At 40.9% G+C, this 15,857-nt stretch overlaps 1 protein-coding gene across 3 annotated transcripts in view; it reads right to left on the bottom strand.

Annotated features, from left to right (window-relative positions):
- Positions 1–15,857, bottom strand: part of DOCK4 (dedicator of cytokinesis 4) — a 477,852-nt gene that overhangs the window by 18,515 nt on the left and 443,480 nt on the right. For all 3 annotated transcript variants that reach the window (XM_070787253.1, XM_070787255.1, XM_070787254.1), the window contains 3 exons: positions 12,780–12,866; positions 2,929–3,105; positions 1,883–1,966 (listed from right to left, as the gene is read on the bottom strand). In XM_070787253.1, the coding sequence (XP_070643354.1) occupies positions 1,883–1,966; positions 2,929–3,105; positions 12,780–12,866 (348 nt within the window). The remainder of the gene's footprint in view (positions 1–1,882; positions 1,967–2,928; positions 3,106–12,779; positions 12,867–15,857) is intronic.

Here is a 15,857-nt window from a genome sequence, read left to right as displayed (position 1 = left end):
GTCCATCACCAACTCCCGGAGTTCACTCAGACTCACGTCCATCGAGTCAGTGATGCCATCCAGCCATCTCATCCTCTGTCATCCCCTTCTCCTCCTGCCCCCAATCCCTCCAAGTATCAGAGTCTTTTCCAATGAGTCAACTCTTCCCATGAGGTGGCCAAAGTACTGGAGTTTCAGCTTTAGCATCATTCCTTCCAAAGCAATCCCAGGGCTGATCTCCTTCAGAATGGACTGGTTGGATCTCCTTGCAGTCCCAGGGACTTTCAAGAGTCTTCTCCAACACCACAGTTCAAAAGCATCAATTCTTCGGCTTTTTCTGGAACTCTTTTGCTTCTTCGATAATCCAACGGATGTTGGCAATTTGATCTCTGGTTCCTCTGCCTTTTCTAAATCCAGCTTGAACATCTGGAAGTTCACATTCATGTATTGTTGAAGCCTGGCTTGGAGAATTTTGAGCATTACTTTACTAACGTGTGAGATGAGTGCAATTGTGCGGTAGTTTGAGCATTCTTTGGCATTGCCTTTCTTAGGGATTGGAATGAAAACTGATCTTTTCCAGTCCTGTGGCCACTGCTGAGTTTTCCAAATTTGCTGGAACATTGAGAGGCTTTCTAACCCTTTTGATTTTAACTCGAGGGAAAGAGTTCAGTCAGACTGAATACAGCAGGTAAGAATCCTGGGGTGAGACAAACCACTCACAAGAGAATTAAAAATCAACAAAGGCTAAAGGCTTTCCATAATCCTAAGTACTTGATGACCTAAGATGCTCACTTCATTTCAAGCATCTACATCAACCCTAGGGCCACAGTGAGAATTTAACTTTTCCTCTATTTCCTTGCAGGTCAGCTTCAAGTAATCCCTCTTTTCCAGAAGCTGTCCAACTGACTCTTCCACCCACGGTCCTGGTCCACGGCCACTTCTCTCCCTTCAGTATCAATTTTGTGGACTAAGCCTACAGAGCATAAAATATGGACTAAAACCAGATACAGCCTCATCATTTCCTAGTCCATGCTTTGTTTCCTAGAACATGCTTTATTAATTTGGCATTATCAAATGGAAAGAGATGCTTCTGTCACATTTTATCATATGTATTCCATTTTTCATAGATATAAAATGTTTCCTATTCATTTCCTATTGAACCCAGCCTCTCCACCATAATATCTCCCATAATGTATCTCATGTTTGAAAATGGTTTTTAAACCATTTTCAGGCCAGGAGCTATCAACAGGGGAAGAGAAAGCAACAGATTATTCACCCTAGTTCTTCGTATTTGATGGAACCAAAGAAATAAAAGCCAACTGTGCTTCTGTAGAATTGAAGATGATGAGATTGTATCTAGTTCTGTCTACGTCATATGATCTACAGGCTTTGTCCACACAGCGTGATACTGTTTTAAAGCAAAGGGTATTATTGATTGCCCACTTCCTTAGTCTAACATTTAAGTATGAATCTCATTCATTCATTTACTGAATCATTCATGTTAAGTTGGCCTGAACTTATATGATCCCAAAATCTTGAGTGAAAAGTTGGCATCAAGTCTTTGGGGACAGAGCATTCAAAGAATGTTCCAAGGGGTGACATGTTTGCTATAAGGGGCTGCCATAGTCTACTAATTTTTTTGTCCCTCCCCACCCCAACCCCGTATCTAGGTGGGAATAAAAAGTAGAAATTAGCAAGTCAGGATATATCACAACTGAATCTGTAACCGGTGACTGCTAGATCACTGACATATGGGGCTGGCCACAAAAGGTTTTTTGACACAGCTTATGGAACAATACGGACAAACATTTTGGCCAACCCAGAGAAAACCATGTAGATGGGACCCTGGGCAGGCAAGCACATGTGTGCATGGAAGAGGGAGAAGACTTCTGCCCCCCCTTACCTGCTCAAGCATCAGCTCTCTTAACCGTGCAATTTTCTCTCCATCTTCAGGGTGACTTAAGATATATTCTTTGACAAAGAATGCCTGGTAAGAAGAAGGAAAGTTTACTTCAAGAGGGTTACAAAGGAAGTAGAAGACACACTTATTGTTTCTAAGGCTTCTTTAAAGAAATGACTCCATTATACACCACTTTTGGGGGTTGGATGGAATGATTCAAAGTATGGCAGCTGGTCAGAGGGAATATAAGGAGTTGATTGTTAACAGGAAATCAGAGATTACATGAACTTTGTATCTTTGGTAAAACAGATAGCAAATCTAAATCCATAAGCTTTTATGACATCATGTTGTTGTTCAGTCGCTCAGTCGTGTCCGACTCTCTGTGACTCCATGGAATGCAGCACACCAGGCCTCCCTGTCCTTCACTGTCTCCCAGACTTTGCCCAAGTTGTGCTAAAGAATGTTCAAACTACCGGACAATTGAGCTCACTTCCCATGCTAGTAAGGTTATGTTAAAAATCCTTCAAGCTAAGTTTCAGCAGTACTTGAATCAAGAACCTCCAGATTTACAAGCTGGGTTTAGGAAAGGAAGAGAAACCAGAGATCAGATTGTCAACATTTGTTGGATCATAGAGAAAGCAAGGGAATTCCAGAAAAACATCTGCTTATGACATGCTATCCTAAAATAAATTGCCTAAAGACTCAGAATGATCAAATAAGATTAGATTCTTTTATGTCCAAGAATCACTCTTTACTCAGGGAAATGGGTTTAGGTAGCCATTTATTAAACAATTGTGATATCTTCACTACTTTTATTCAAGAAAACACACACACACACACTTTTAACCTCAAAATATCACATTCTGGGAAACACAGTCAGTGTGCATCCCCAGTGATTATACATTTGCTCTATTAAGCAAAGAAATCTGGTTGTATTGATTGTAGCCCTATGTCAGCAGGCTGATGTATGTGCATATTTTGATAAAAGACTTCCGAAAACTTAAGAAATCACAAATGTAAACTTTCACACAACAATACCAAATTCTTACCTCTTGATACCTGGAAACTCCACCATTAACCGCAGCATCTATAACTCCATTCAGGCACATGGTTAGGGGATTAATATTCTGCATCTGTCTTGTCTGACACTGACTAATCAGAGTCTTCAGCTGCTGATTCTTATTCTCCAGCACTTCAATGGCATTTTCCAGAGGACTCATTTCTACCTGAGAACAAATGAGCATAAATATATATTGGCTTTTGTGACACTGAAGAAGAAAGACAAAGTAGATTATCCACATTCTGAATTATCTGTGCTCCCCTCAACATCTCTACCAGGGGCCATCAGTACAGAACAGACAAGGATATAGAAGACAAATTAGCTGTTTGTAAGCCCTGGGAAGAGAAGGTGATTATATTCACTGTCTGAAATGTGGTTCAAATAATCAGCAATCACCGATTATACATTAGCACTAAAACAGTTAATTTAATCCTTGAAACAAAATTCAAGCCTATGTATTTTACAATTATTTTTTCTTTTCTTTTGAAGGTTAAATATTCAAGGACCCTTCATATTCTTAGCATCTTTCTAGATACTTAATGCAAAGTACCACAGGAGATAACAAATGCATTTACAGATCCTCTGATGTCAAGGAGATTTCAGCCCAGTTGGGAAGATGGGACATATGCCCATATGGACCCCACATGCATACATAACAGCACCATAAGGTGGCACAGGATGGCACACAGTTGTGAGTTATAGAAAATAAGATAATCAGATATGCTGCAGGATCTATTTGTTCCAGGAGAGCCAACTAGAGTCATAGTGACCTTTCCATTCTGAGTTTTAATGGGAGACTCATTGTGAAAATGCTGCTGCTGCTCTTCAAAGGTACAGCACTGTGACTGGCACTGACATTGACATGCTCTTTGAAGAGAAGGTCTGCCAAGCTCTCGTCTGTATAATAAGCTAAGCTTAAGGATTATTAAGGAAGGGAAATTATTATCGGTTAAGGAAATAGTTTCTAAAGGTCACCTGAATCATCTTAAACCAACACTCAAAAGTACTAGAATGATTTGACTCTGTCAAAATTCAGAATGTACATTTATCAAAAGACATTATGTAAGAGGACAGATAAGCCAGAAAGTAGGAGAAGATATTTGTAACATGTAAAAATCATCAGTCTATGTCCAGAATATATAAAGAACTCTTATAAGCCATTTAGAGAAAGGCAAAGAGCCCACTTAAATATGGACAAAAAACATAGCCATTTTATGAAGGAAGAAACCCAAATGACCAGTAGACATAAGAAAAGTGTCAAACTGCATTTTTGATCTAAGAAGTGAAAACTAATACCACACTGATATACTACTAAGCACTCAGCAGAATGGCAAAATAAGTATGACAGTAGCAAATGAAGTGAGAATGTGAGGAACTGAATCTCTTAACTCCTGCTGTTGAATGTTCAAATCGGTTCCATCACTTTGGGATTATTTATTAAAGATGAAGATATCTATATATTTTGTGAGCCAGTAATTCTGCTCCTAGGCCTATATCTGAGGAGAAGTGGAGTAGAAGATCTGTATACATGTGTACTAGGAAACATGTACAAAATATTCATACTCATCTCCAAAACCTGTACATCCATCAAAAAAAGAATGCATAAACGTATAGAGGTATACAATGGAATAGTACACAACAGTGAAAACAAGTCACATGTTATAACGTGGACTAATCTTGTAAATACTGACAGATGCAGTTATGCTAGAATATATACAGAATTACATTATTCCACAGGTGTACCTCTTTTTATTGTACTTTGCTGTACTGTGCTTCACAGATGCTGTGTTTTCCATAAATTGAAACCCTCCCTTGAGTCAGTCTATTGGGATCATTTTTTTCAACAGCATTTGCTCACTTCATGCTCTGTGCACACTTTAATTCTCACAATATTTTACACTTTTTCATTACTGTATTTGTCATGGTGATCTGTGATCAGTGGTCTTTGATGTTACTATTATAACTGATGTGGCATTTTTTTAGGAATAAAGTTCACATACACTTTTTTAAGACAACACTATTACGTACTTAATACACTATAGTATAATGTGAACATCACTTTTACATACACTGGGACATCAACTAATCCGTGTGACTTGCTTTATTGTGGTAGTCTGAAGCTGAACTTGCACCATCTCCAGGATATGCCTTGTAAAGTTTAAAACCACGTAAACTAAACTGACTTGTTTAAAGAGACATATATAGGTAATAAACAAAGCAAGAGAATGGCCACCATAAAAGCTATGACACGGGAGGGAGCGGCACACGAGGCCAGCAGGGTGCTACTGCCAATATGCCGTTTCTGAGCGGCGGTAAACAGGGTTTTATTTTCCAATTATTTATGACATTAAACTTTTGTTTTGAGATTACAAAAGTTAACTCACAAAGAAGTCTGAGAGTTCTGATGAACTGAAAGTTAAAAAGGCAACAAAACCTCTTGGAAACAGAAAGTAGAACAGTGGTTGCCAGATGCTGGGGGATGGGGGAAAAGGGAAGTTGCTGCTCAATGGATATTGGACAACAATGTGCATACAGCTAATACCACTGTACTATACATTTAAAACCGGTTATGATGGTGACTTGTGTGTATTTTTGATCACAGTTTTTAAAAAATTCATGCTTACCCTGTAAATGTTAGTAATATGAAGACATTTTACAAGTAAGCAAAATAAAATACAGTAAATACAGACAAATAATAACCTAGGGAAATACTTCCAACATATATTTCAGACGAATTATCAATATATCTCAAATACTGATGAAAACTATACAAAGAATATAATCAGTGCATTCACCAAAAAGTGAGTTAATATACGAAAACATACCATCTTCACTAGCACTCAACAAATGCCAAAAAAAGCCAACCCTACTGTGACCACTTTTGGCCTAATATCTGGAAATTTTAAAATAATATACAGCACTCTGTGTTGAGAATTCTGGGAAAATGGTTATTCCCAAGAACAGTTATCTCCTCCAGACAGGGCATAAATTGATACATGCCACTGCTGATCCATGAGTCACTATTACTGATTATATGATGGTGAAATTATTCTAAGGAGACGGTTAAAGAAGTGCATAAAGAATACTGTGTAGAAATGTTTATCAATAAATTATTTTCCATTGGTCCCAGATTGTGATCTTTAATTACTATCCACCACTGTAAAGAATCAGGAGTCATAGGAGAAATGGTCGCTTTCAGATCTGGGGCAAGATTGCACAAGTGAGTCTGCACTACCCAGAGAGCAAGGAAGGCTTGTTAAAGCAGCTGGGCTGGCCGGCTGTCAATTCACTCTCCTTACTGGAGGGATGTCCTTGGGGAACAGGAAAGAAAGCAGGTGACTGAGGTCTTATCTTCTTGTCAATTAAAGCTTCAATATAGACTAGCTGCTAAGAGGAAGAGATGGTATCTATGGAATGCCCTTAGCAGAAGTCCCCAGCTACAAGATTGCTTACAGTAAATAAACCCAGAGTCCCTCAGGCATGCTTCACTAGAGAATGTCCCAGAGCAGTTTGATAACTCTCTGGAGTATAAATTGGAATGTTTCACAATTTAAATTTTATGATTCAAATGTGCCTTCTGTATGAGGAACTCTGTGAATTTCCCTTAGAGACTCTGTCTCCAGATCTGAATTATTAGTGATACGGGAAGGAAGGACATGGAGGACAAAACTTGAGGTCTCAGATATCTCTCTGCTTCACCCCAGCCTCTTGACTGCCTAAAAGTTGTCAGTAAAGTTTGACGCTGGTTCCTATGCTTGATTTGACAACTGGCCTGTGTATTAGCTCAGTGACAAAGACAACTTGGATACTGTCAAAAGGACTGAGGAGCCAACCTGAAAATGCTTTCAATGGGCAAAATGGAACCATGTGAAAAGTAATGAGTAATAATTGCTGTGGATTGAAACAAAACAAATATGTTTAAATCCATGATGCTAAACAAAACTATCCAAATAAAACCCTCTTTGGTCACATTTATAGGGTGTTGTAAGTACTCTTGCCTGGAGAATCCCATGGACGGAGGAGCCTGGTGGGCTGCAGTCCATGGGGTCGCTAAGAGTTGGACACAACTGAGCGACTTCACTTTCACTTTTCACTTTCCTGCATTGGAGAAGGAAATGGCCTCCCACTCCAGTGTTCTAGCCTAGAGAATCCCAGGGATGGGGGAGCCTGGTGGGCTGCTGTCTATGGGTTCGCACAGAGTTGGACACGACTGAAGTGACTTAGTAGTAGTAGTAGTAGTGGGTGCTAAGTCGCTTCAGTCATGTCCAACTCTCTATGACCCTAAGGACTGTAGCCCACCAGGCTCCTCTGTCCACGGGATTCTCCAAGCAAGAATACTGGAGCGGGTTGCCATGCCCTCCTCCAGGGGATCTTCCTGATCCAGGGATTGAATCCACATCTCTTATGTCCTCTGCATTGACAAGCAGGTTCTTAACCACTGGTGCCACCTGGGAAGCCCTTATAGGGTGTTAGGAAACCAAATTATTATTTTGAAAATTGGTAAATCAAAGGAAAGAAAAAAGTATTAGACTTCCTTTCCCATACCTTAGGGTAATCAGATTGTCGATGAAGGGATGTTTCTCTTTATAGAAGTATTCTAATCAATAAATGAAGAAAGTGATAAAATATCACCCTTTTGTAACCTCTACTAGATTCCTGGACAGGGGCAATGATCAGTGCTGCTTGCCAACCACAGCATATAACACCTGAGAAGCAGTCTTGCAAAAAATAAAAGACAAAAAGACATTTTATCAAGCTTTTAGATCTAGCTGTCAATTTACCAAAAAATATAGGAACAAAGAAACATATTAAGTGATCTCACTGATTCATAGTCTGCAAAATCCAGACTCAAGGAAACACTTCAGGATAAACAACCTGATTTCTTCAACAAAAAAGCTGCAAGGAAAAAAATAATTTGGGGGAACCTATAGATCAAATGAGATCTAGGAGGTATTTCAACCAATGTGAATATGTGGACCTTATCTGGATCTAGGTTCAAAAAATAGATGACAAAAACAAACAAAAACCTATAAAATGAATTAGAGAATTGTGAATAAATTGGATATTTTATGGTCAAGGAATTACTGTTAAAATTTTTAGATGGAAAACGTAAAGACAATAATGGTACTGTGTTTATGTTTCTGATAAACACACAGACTGAAATATTCTTATATAGTGTCTAGGACTGATTTCCAAACAATCCAGTGTAAAAGGGAATGGAGGGAGGTGTAGACACAAAATCGGCCTTTTTGATAACTGTTGAAGTAAAATAATGGGTAACTAGGTTTATTATATCTTGTCTCTATTTTTACATGACATAACTTTAGTTTTAAAAAGGAGACTGGCTGCTGTGTACAGAAGTGGCTGCAGCAGGGGGAGGCCAGAAAGGCAGAAGCAGGTAACCTCTTAGGAAACTACTCAGAAATCAGGCACTAGATATATGGCAAAAACCACCACAATGTCCAAGAGTAATTAGCCTCCAATTAAAATAAATTAAAAAAATCAGGCACTGGATGTATGGCAAAAACCACCACAATGTCCAAGAGTAATTAGCCTCCAATTAAAATAAATTAAAAAAAGAAATCAGGCACTGGATGTATGGCAAAAACCACCACAATGTCCAAGAGTAATTAGCCTCCAATTAAAACACATTAAAAAAAGAAATCAGGCACTGGATGTATGGCAAAAACCACCACAATGTCCAAAAGTAATTAGCCTCCAATTAAATAAATTTAAAAAAGAAATCAGGCACCACTGGATGTATGGCAAAACCACCACAATGTCCAAAAGTAATTAGCCTCCAATTAAAATAAATAAATTTAAAAAAGAAATCAGGAACTGGATGTATAGCAAAACCACCACAATGTCCAAAAGTAATTAGCCTCCAATTAAAACAAATAAATTTAAAAAAGAAATCAGGCACTGGATGTATGGGAAAACCCACCATAATATCCTAAAGTAATTAGCCTCCAATTAAAATAAATAAATTAAAAAAAGAAATCAGGCACTGGATGTATGGCAAAACCACCACAATGTCCTAAAGTAATTAGCCTCCAATTAAAATAAATAAAAAGAGAAATCAGGCACTGGATGTATGGGAAAACCCACCATAATATCCTAAAGTAATTAGCCTCCAATTAAAATAAATTAAATTTTAAAAAGAAATCAGGCAGTAGATGGCGCTATCAGAAGGGAGATGAGCAGGGCTCAGATGCTGGGTAATTTGGAAAGTACCTAGAGCCACACAACTTTCTGATGGATCTGATGTGAAGTATGATAACATTCTCTCTCAGTGGGTAAAGAATTCACCTGCAGTGCAGGAGACACAGGTGGGTTTGATCCCTGGTGGAGGAAAATGACAACCCATTCCAGTATTCTTGAAAAATCCCAAGGACAGAGGAGCCTGGAGGGCCACAGTCCCTGAGGTCACAGTCAGATACAGCTGAGCGACTATGCACACACATGATAATATTGGGGCTTCCCAGGTGGCACTAGAGGTAAAGAACCCTCCTGTCAATGCAGGAGTCATAGGAGATGCAAGTTTGATCCCTGGGTGGGGAAGATCCCCTGGAGGAGAGCATGGCAACCTATTTCAGTATTCATGCCTGGAGAATCCCATGGACAGAAGAGCCTGGCAGGCTATAGTACATAGGATCACAAAGAGTCAGATACGACTGAAGCGACTTAGCGTAACACACAGCACATAAGAATACTGTCATTATCTTTAAGGCTTAGAAATACCATTATTTGTACACTCTATTTTATAGCTTTTTCACCATGTTTAAAATGTTTTAAATAAGCTTATTTTTAATCAAAAATATTTTCTTTTAAAAACAATTATTGAGGAAACAGTAGTTCAAAGAGGCTTATCATCTTTGAAAGAATGGGATAATATGTTCAATAATATTCTGGGGTTATGATTTACAGAATAAAGGCCCATTATCTCATCTGAAATCTTTGCTGCCAGATGTTTCAGAACTCAGAATTTTTCTGACTTCAGAAAGGTAACATAGCACATATAGTATATTATACCATCCTCAGGCAGGGTCTAAAGACGTTTCCTTTAATCAAATGTGTTAATATTTCTGTAGTAAAGTATATGAGTAGTCATACTAAGTGAGATAAAGATCATAAATGGTCTTAGATTGGGTTAGGTATATTAACTGAATTTTGGAGCCAAACTTATAAACACATCTTTTGGTATTCAGAATCTTTTAGAGTTTGGTAAGGTCCAAAAGGAATTTTAACTCACTGTGGCACACATGTCTTGAGTGCCCCCATCATCAGGACCTTCTCACTGGCAATTAAAGCAGGAAATCAACAACACTAATAGAAGGTGGGGATATGCCAGGCAGCGGGAATAAGAGAAAGACACGAGGTTGTCAGAAGTGGGCTGTGTTCAGGAACAAAACAGCCCAGTTGGATTTGTTCTGTTTGACAGAGTCTAAGATTGCATATTCTAATAAAGTAGGCAACTGCTGTTTGAAAGGCTGTGTTTAGTAACTCTCCCTTAATCACTATCAGCATGCTGCTTTTTATTAGCAGGCTGTGTGAGTGTGTGTATAATATTTCTAAGGTTAGGAACACTGGTAAGACTTCACAGAATTTACCTCTCTGGGTAGTAAGTAGCTGGCAAGGCTCTCTGAATCATTAATACAGCAAGGATGACTAAGAACATTCCTGTGGTTTGGGCCCATGCCATTCAGCAGGAAGCAAAACATTAAGACTTTCTGAGCAATGAACTCAGCAGCCTCTTCCACAGGAGGCCACAGGATCCATCACGGAAGCGACCAACTCTGTGGACCTCTGATTCAGACTTGACAAGAACATACCCACACTGGTGTAATCTGCTGAATGGAGTGCAGTTTGTTAAGAGAGCTGTATGAATTTTTTAGCCTTGCAAAATGAAAATGCCATTAAACCCCTAGCGTGATTGAACAGAATAAACTGAGGGTCATTTCAATGCTTAGAGACTGCAGGTAGGACAAGCCATTCTTGGAAGACAATTTGGGTGGGATCTGCTCTTACGGATTCACTGACAGCTTGGGCTTGTTACCTAAAAAAGGAAGGGGCTACATTACATCTTCACAATTGGCACATTTTTCCATCAGGACTGTGGCAAAGGGCTGGCCCCTGACATAATGGATATGCCAGGGGTGGGAGGGGGGATTCTTGGGGGCATAGGTCTGTGGCTGACAGCAAAGGGCTGGGGCCTTGATAACTGTTGGGGAGGGGTTCTCACTCCAGACATGGCTGCCTTCCACAAATGCTCTCTCCCTTCCCACAGCAGGGGGAATGTTTTACAATCGAAGGCTCTTCGGTTCTGCAAGGAGATCCAACCAGTCCCTCCTAAAGGAAATCAGTCCTGAATATTCATTGGAAGGACTGATGTTAAAGCTGAAATTCCAGTAGTTTGGCCACCTGATGGGAAGAAGTGACTCATTAGAAAAGACCCTGATGCTCAGAAAGATTGAAGGTGGGAGAAGAAGGGGACACAGAGGATGAGATGTTTGGATGCATCACCGACTCAACGGATGTGAGTTTGAGTAAATTCTGGGAATTAGTGATGGACAGGGAGGCCTGGCATGCTGCAGTCCACGGGGTCACAAGGAGTCAGACACGACTGAGCGACTGAGCTGAACTGAACTGCTCTTTGGTTGCTGTGATTTCCACATTCTCAATGACACCCACTGATCGCTCCACTGGCGCTCAGGGAGAACAGCACAGTGGCATCCTTCTGCTGTGAACTGTTACAGCATGGACCTACTGTGTTTCAGATACTGTGCTGGGCTTGACACTGGCCTCACACTGCTTATAAGGCAAGAAGAAAAAAACATACCTAGCTTTGGAGTCAGAAAAATCTGGGTTTGAGTTTATCCTTTTTCAGTATCTTGCTACGGGATCTGTGGCAAAGGCTTTTAACCTCTTGTCAAAACTTGTGAAAAGAAGGGTAAGAATATGTACCTTGGACATGGAGAAATGAAAACCACAGCACACTGTTGGTGGGAATGTAAATTGGTTCAGTCACCTTAGAAAATAGGATGGAAGTGCCTCAAAAAACTAAAAACAGAATTACCATGTAATCCAGCAATCCTATTCCTGGCTATATGGTGAAAAAAAAAGAAAATACTAATTCAAAAAGATACACGCACCTCAATGTTCGTAGCAGCATTCTGTACAATAGCCAAGATATGCAAACAACCCAAGTGCCCATCCACAGATAAATGGATAGAGAAGATAGAGGTGAGGTATATAATTGCGTATATATACGCACACATACACACAATGGAATATTACTCAGCCATAGAAAAGAATTAAGTCGTATTATTTGCAACAATGTAGATGAACCTAGAGGGTATTATACTTAGTGAAATAAGTCAAAGAAAGATAAACACTCTTTGTTATCACTTACATGTGAAATCTAAAAATAAAGAAATGCAAATAACAAAACAAAAATGAATACATACCTTGTAGCTTTGACATGGTGATCAAATAAGATAATGTAGATAACTTTCTTCCACTGAAGATAAACAGTGAAGGTCTCATAGCTAGATTGGTTAGGGGAGCTGGAATTCCAGTTTCTCTAACTCAAGGGCCTGAGGCGTTGACAGGCTGCATTCAGAGCTATTTTGGAGGGATCACTCGGGCTGGCTGGGCTAGGCCAATGGGTCCCTTTCCAGCTTTCATCATAGCAGTCAACATCACAAACTTCACTAAATTACTAGGAGTGTTTCCAGGGACTTGGAGTCCAAAGCAGAAGCAGTGAATACATGGCCTGACTCCAGGTGAACAACTGTGCTGAGCAAGTATCAATACTTGAGAGTAAGCTCTGATCCTTACCACTTCACGCTTCTCCACTTCAAACCAGCGGGAGATTCCAGGTAAACTCTGCACCAAGTATAGTGATGTTCTTTCCACCCAGAGACTCTATGAAATACAAAACAAATTAATTTGTTACCAAGTTCCCAAGTTACCTTCTTTCCAGTTACTAAGCAATGACTAATGTTTGCCATTCAATTTTACCAAGTTTTCAGTCTTTGTCAGCTTTTCTTTAGTATTCATTCCAGTGCTTCAGCAATCTCCTTGCACTCAGGAAGCTATCTCAGTAAGACATGCTGAAGCTTACGTTAATTTCATTGTATATAATCTGAAACTTTTTTCTGTGCAGAATACATGATATACTTCAGACAATAATCTTAAAAATGTAAAAACAAGTCATCACATTCTTTCCTTTTTCTCTAAATTTCTAATTTAAAGTTTCTCCACTCCTCAAGGGGGTCTAGCCATTTTTCCTTGGAATGGAATATAGTATCAAGCTAATCATCATGAGGTTAGACAGAATCCTCAAGAAGGAAAGGGCTTTAGGAATCTCATAGCCTAATCTTTCTGTATTAAAGATGAAAGACATTAGCCCTCCAAAAGGCATGTGTACTGTGCTTAGTCTTGTCTGACTCCTTGTGACCCTATGGGCTGTAGCCCATCAGGCACCTCTGTCCACGGGGATTCTCCAGGCAAGAATACTGAAGTGGGTAGCCTATTTTCCAGGGGATTTTCCTGACCCACAAATCGAACCAGGGTCTCCTGCATTACAGGCAGATTCTTTACCAGCTGAGCTACCAGGGAAGCCCAAGGGGCATGTGACCTGCTCAAAGCTACATTCTCATCACCTGTACTGCCAGCCCCAGGACCCCTGCACTAGAATGTCTGACTCCCCCATGGCTACAGTTACTGTGCCATGTGCACTGCTGTGATCCAGGAGGATCTGTACTTGGAGCTGGGCCTCCCTCTGGCCAGGATGAGCACCTCCATGACATGTGAAATCACAGGTGCCTTTGGTAAGAGCTGCTGTTGACAATGGGTCTCTCTTTCGTCAACAGGCTTCTGCATTTCTGCCTCATGTTTCCTGGTTAAACAAAGCGTATTCCTACGTGTAGTAAACCTGACAAAGTTCCTGAAACTCTGCCATTCAACAACAACAACAAATCGAAGGATTTCTCTGTGCCAGCCAAGATCTAATGAGATGAATATGGCAGCAGCCCTGTGACAGGACGCCAGAGCACTCTGCTGGTGACGAGGGGTGAAGCAGATCAAGAAGGGCTGAGGGGGCTTCCCTGGCGTCTCAGTGGAAAAGAATCTGCCTGCCAATGCAGGAGACATAGGTTCGATCCCTGATCCGGGAAGATGCCACATGCTGAGGAGCAACTTATCACGTGTGCGACAACGATTCAGCCTGTGTTCCAGAGCTGGGGAACCCCAACTACTGAGCCCACATGCTCTAGACTGTGTTCTGCAACAAGAGAAGCCACCGCAATGAGAAGCCTGAGCACCGCAACTAGAGAGTAGCCCAGCTTGCTGCAATTAGAGGAAAGCCTGAGTGGCAATGAAGACCCAGCACAGGTTTTAAAAAGAAGAAAGGCTCAGGGAGAAGAGAGAGGAACAGTCCAGGTGCTGGGGGAAAACAGGAGGAAGCAGGCACACAAGGCATCCTGTGGGAGGAGGATTGTGCTTCACTGAGGAGGTGACACGTGAGCGGAATTTTGAAGAGTGAGTAGGAGTTTGCCAGGCGGAGAGCGGGGGAGGCGGTGCAGGCAGCAGGAAGCAGAGATGCAAGCGGCTTGTGAAAGGGCATGGCAGGAGATGAAGGGAGGGCTCCGTGCTGCCAGAGCTGATAGAGTGGGTGAGTGGGCTGCAGCAGAGATGAGGCTTCTGGAAGGGCAGTTTGGAGACAGATGCTGAGGGTTGTGAGCACAGGAAAAAGGAGCCAGATTTATTATTTTTTTTAAGGAGGGTTGCTACACCATTGATAAATATTTAAAGTGATGGCCAAAAGGAAATGTGGTGCTGCAGAAAAAGCAATGGAGAAGGCATCAGAAAATGTGCATTCTAGTGCAGGGTCTGGGGCATTGAGAATGCCATTCTGAGCAAGTCACCTGCCTGATTCTGGGCGACCTTGGACTTTCTATCTACTGGAAACTTGCAATGAAAACTATATTATACACTAATGATCTTTAATCAGTTTTGGAAGGCAGAAAGAAAAATCATCCAGAGGGATTAGAAAATGGTCATGGACCTTTTCAGTAACATCATAGCGTTATTTTCCAGTGGTTTCCTGGCCTTGATGTTTAACCCATCAATGTCCTTGACCAAAGGACTGTGCTTTGCTTGGTCTCATCATAACACTGCAAAACTACCCAGCTTTCCCTCTGATCACTTGGCTGTGAGCGATTCCGGAGTTACTGTGAGGAGCATCAGGGACTGAAACTTAGGCAGGAGTGACAAGTGAGTTCACATCAATCACAGCTGATAGCATTAGAAGAACATTTCCCAGCTTCCCTGATAGCTCACTTGGTAAAGAATCCACCTGCAATGCAGGAGACCCCGGTTCAATTCCGGGGTCAGGAAGATCCCCTGGAGAAGGGATAGGCTACCCACTCCAGTATTTTGGGGTTTTCCTGGTGGCTCAGCTGGTAAAGAATCCACCTGCAATGTGGGAGACCTGGGTTCAATCCCTGGGTTGGGAAGATCCCCTGGAGAAGGGAAAGACTACCCACTCTAGTATTCTGGCCTGGAGAATTCCATGGACTGTATACTCCGTGGGGTCACAAAGAGTCAGACATGCTGAGAGACTTTCACTTCACTGTGATGAAAGAAGCTAAGCCCAGTCACCCAGGATCCTACATTCATTTTACATTTTTTTGCTTGGAGGGAGATACTGGGGGTTTGTATGGTCTCACTTTGTCACTGTTATCAAGGAAAGGGCAGATTATAATTTATCTGTGGAACAATTTCACCCCTTTCCCCCAGTAAGGCTGTGAGAAACCTTGCTCTTTCTGGCTGAGAGAGAACTAGCAAGGCTTATCAGAACTGAGGATGGAAAACTCAACCCATGCAAAGAATCTATGGTTGGTCCTCTCAGAT

This window comes from Bos indicus, chromosome 4 (assembly GCF_029378745.1).
Source record: "Bos indicus isolate NIAB-ARS_2022 breed Sahiwal x Tharparkar chromosome 4, NIAB-ARS_B.indTharparkar_mat_pri_1.0, whole genome shotgun sequence".
NCBI classification, from domain to species: domain Eukaryota; kingdom Metazoa; phylum Chordata; class Mammalia; order Artiodactyla; family Bovidae; genus Bos; species Bos indicus.
This window is presented reverse-complemented; position numbering and strand designations above follow the sequence as displayed.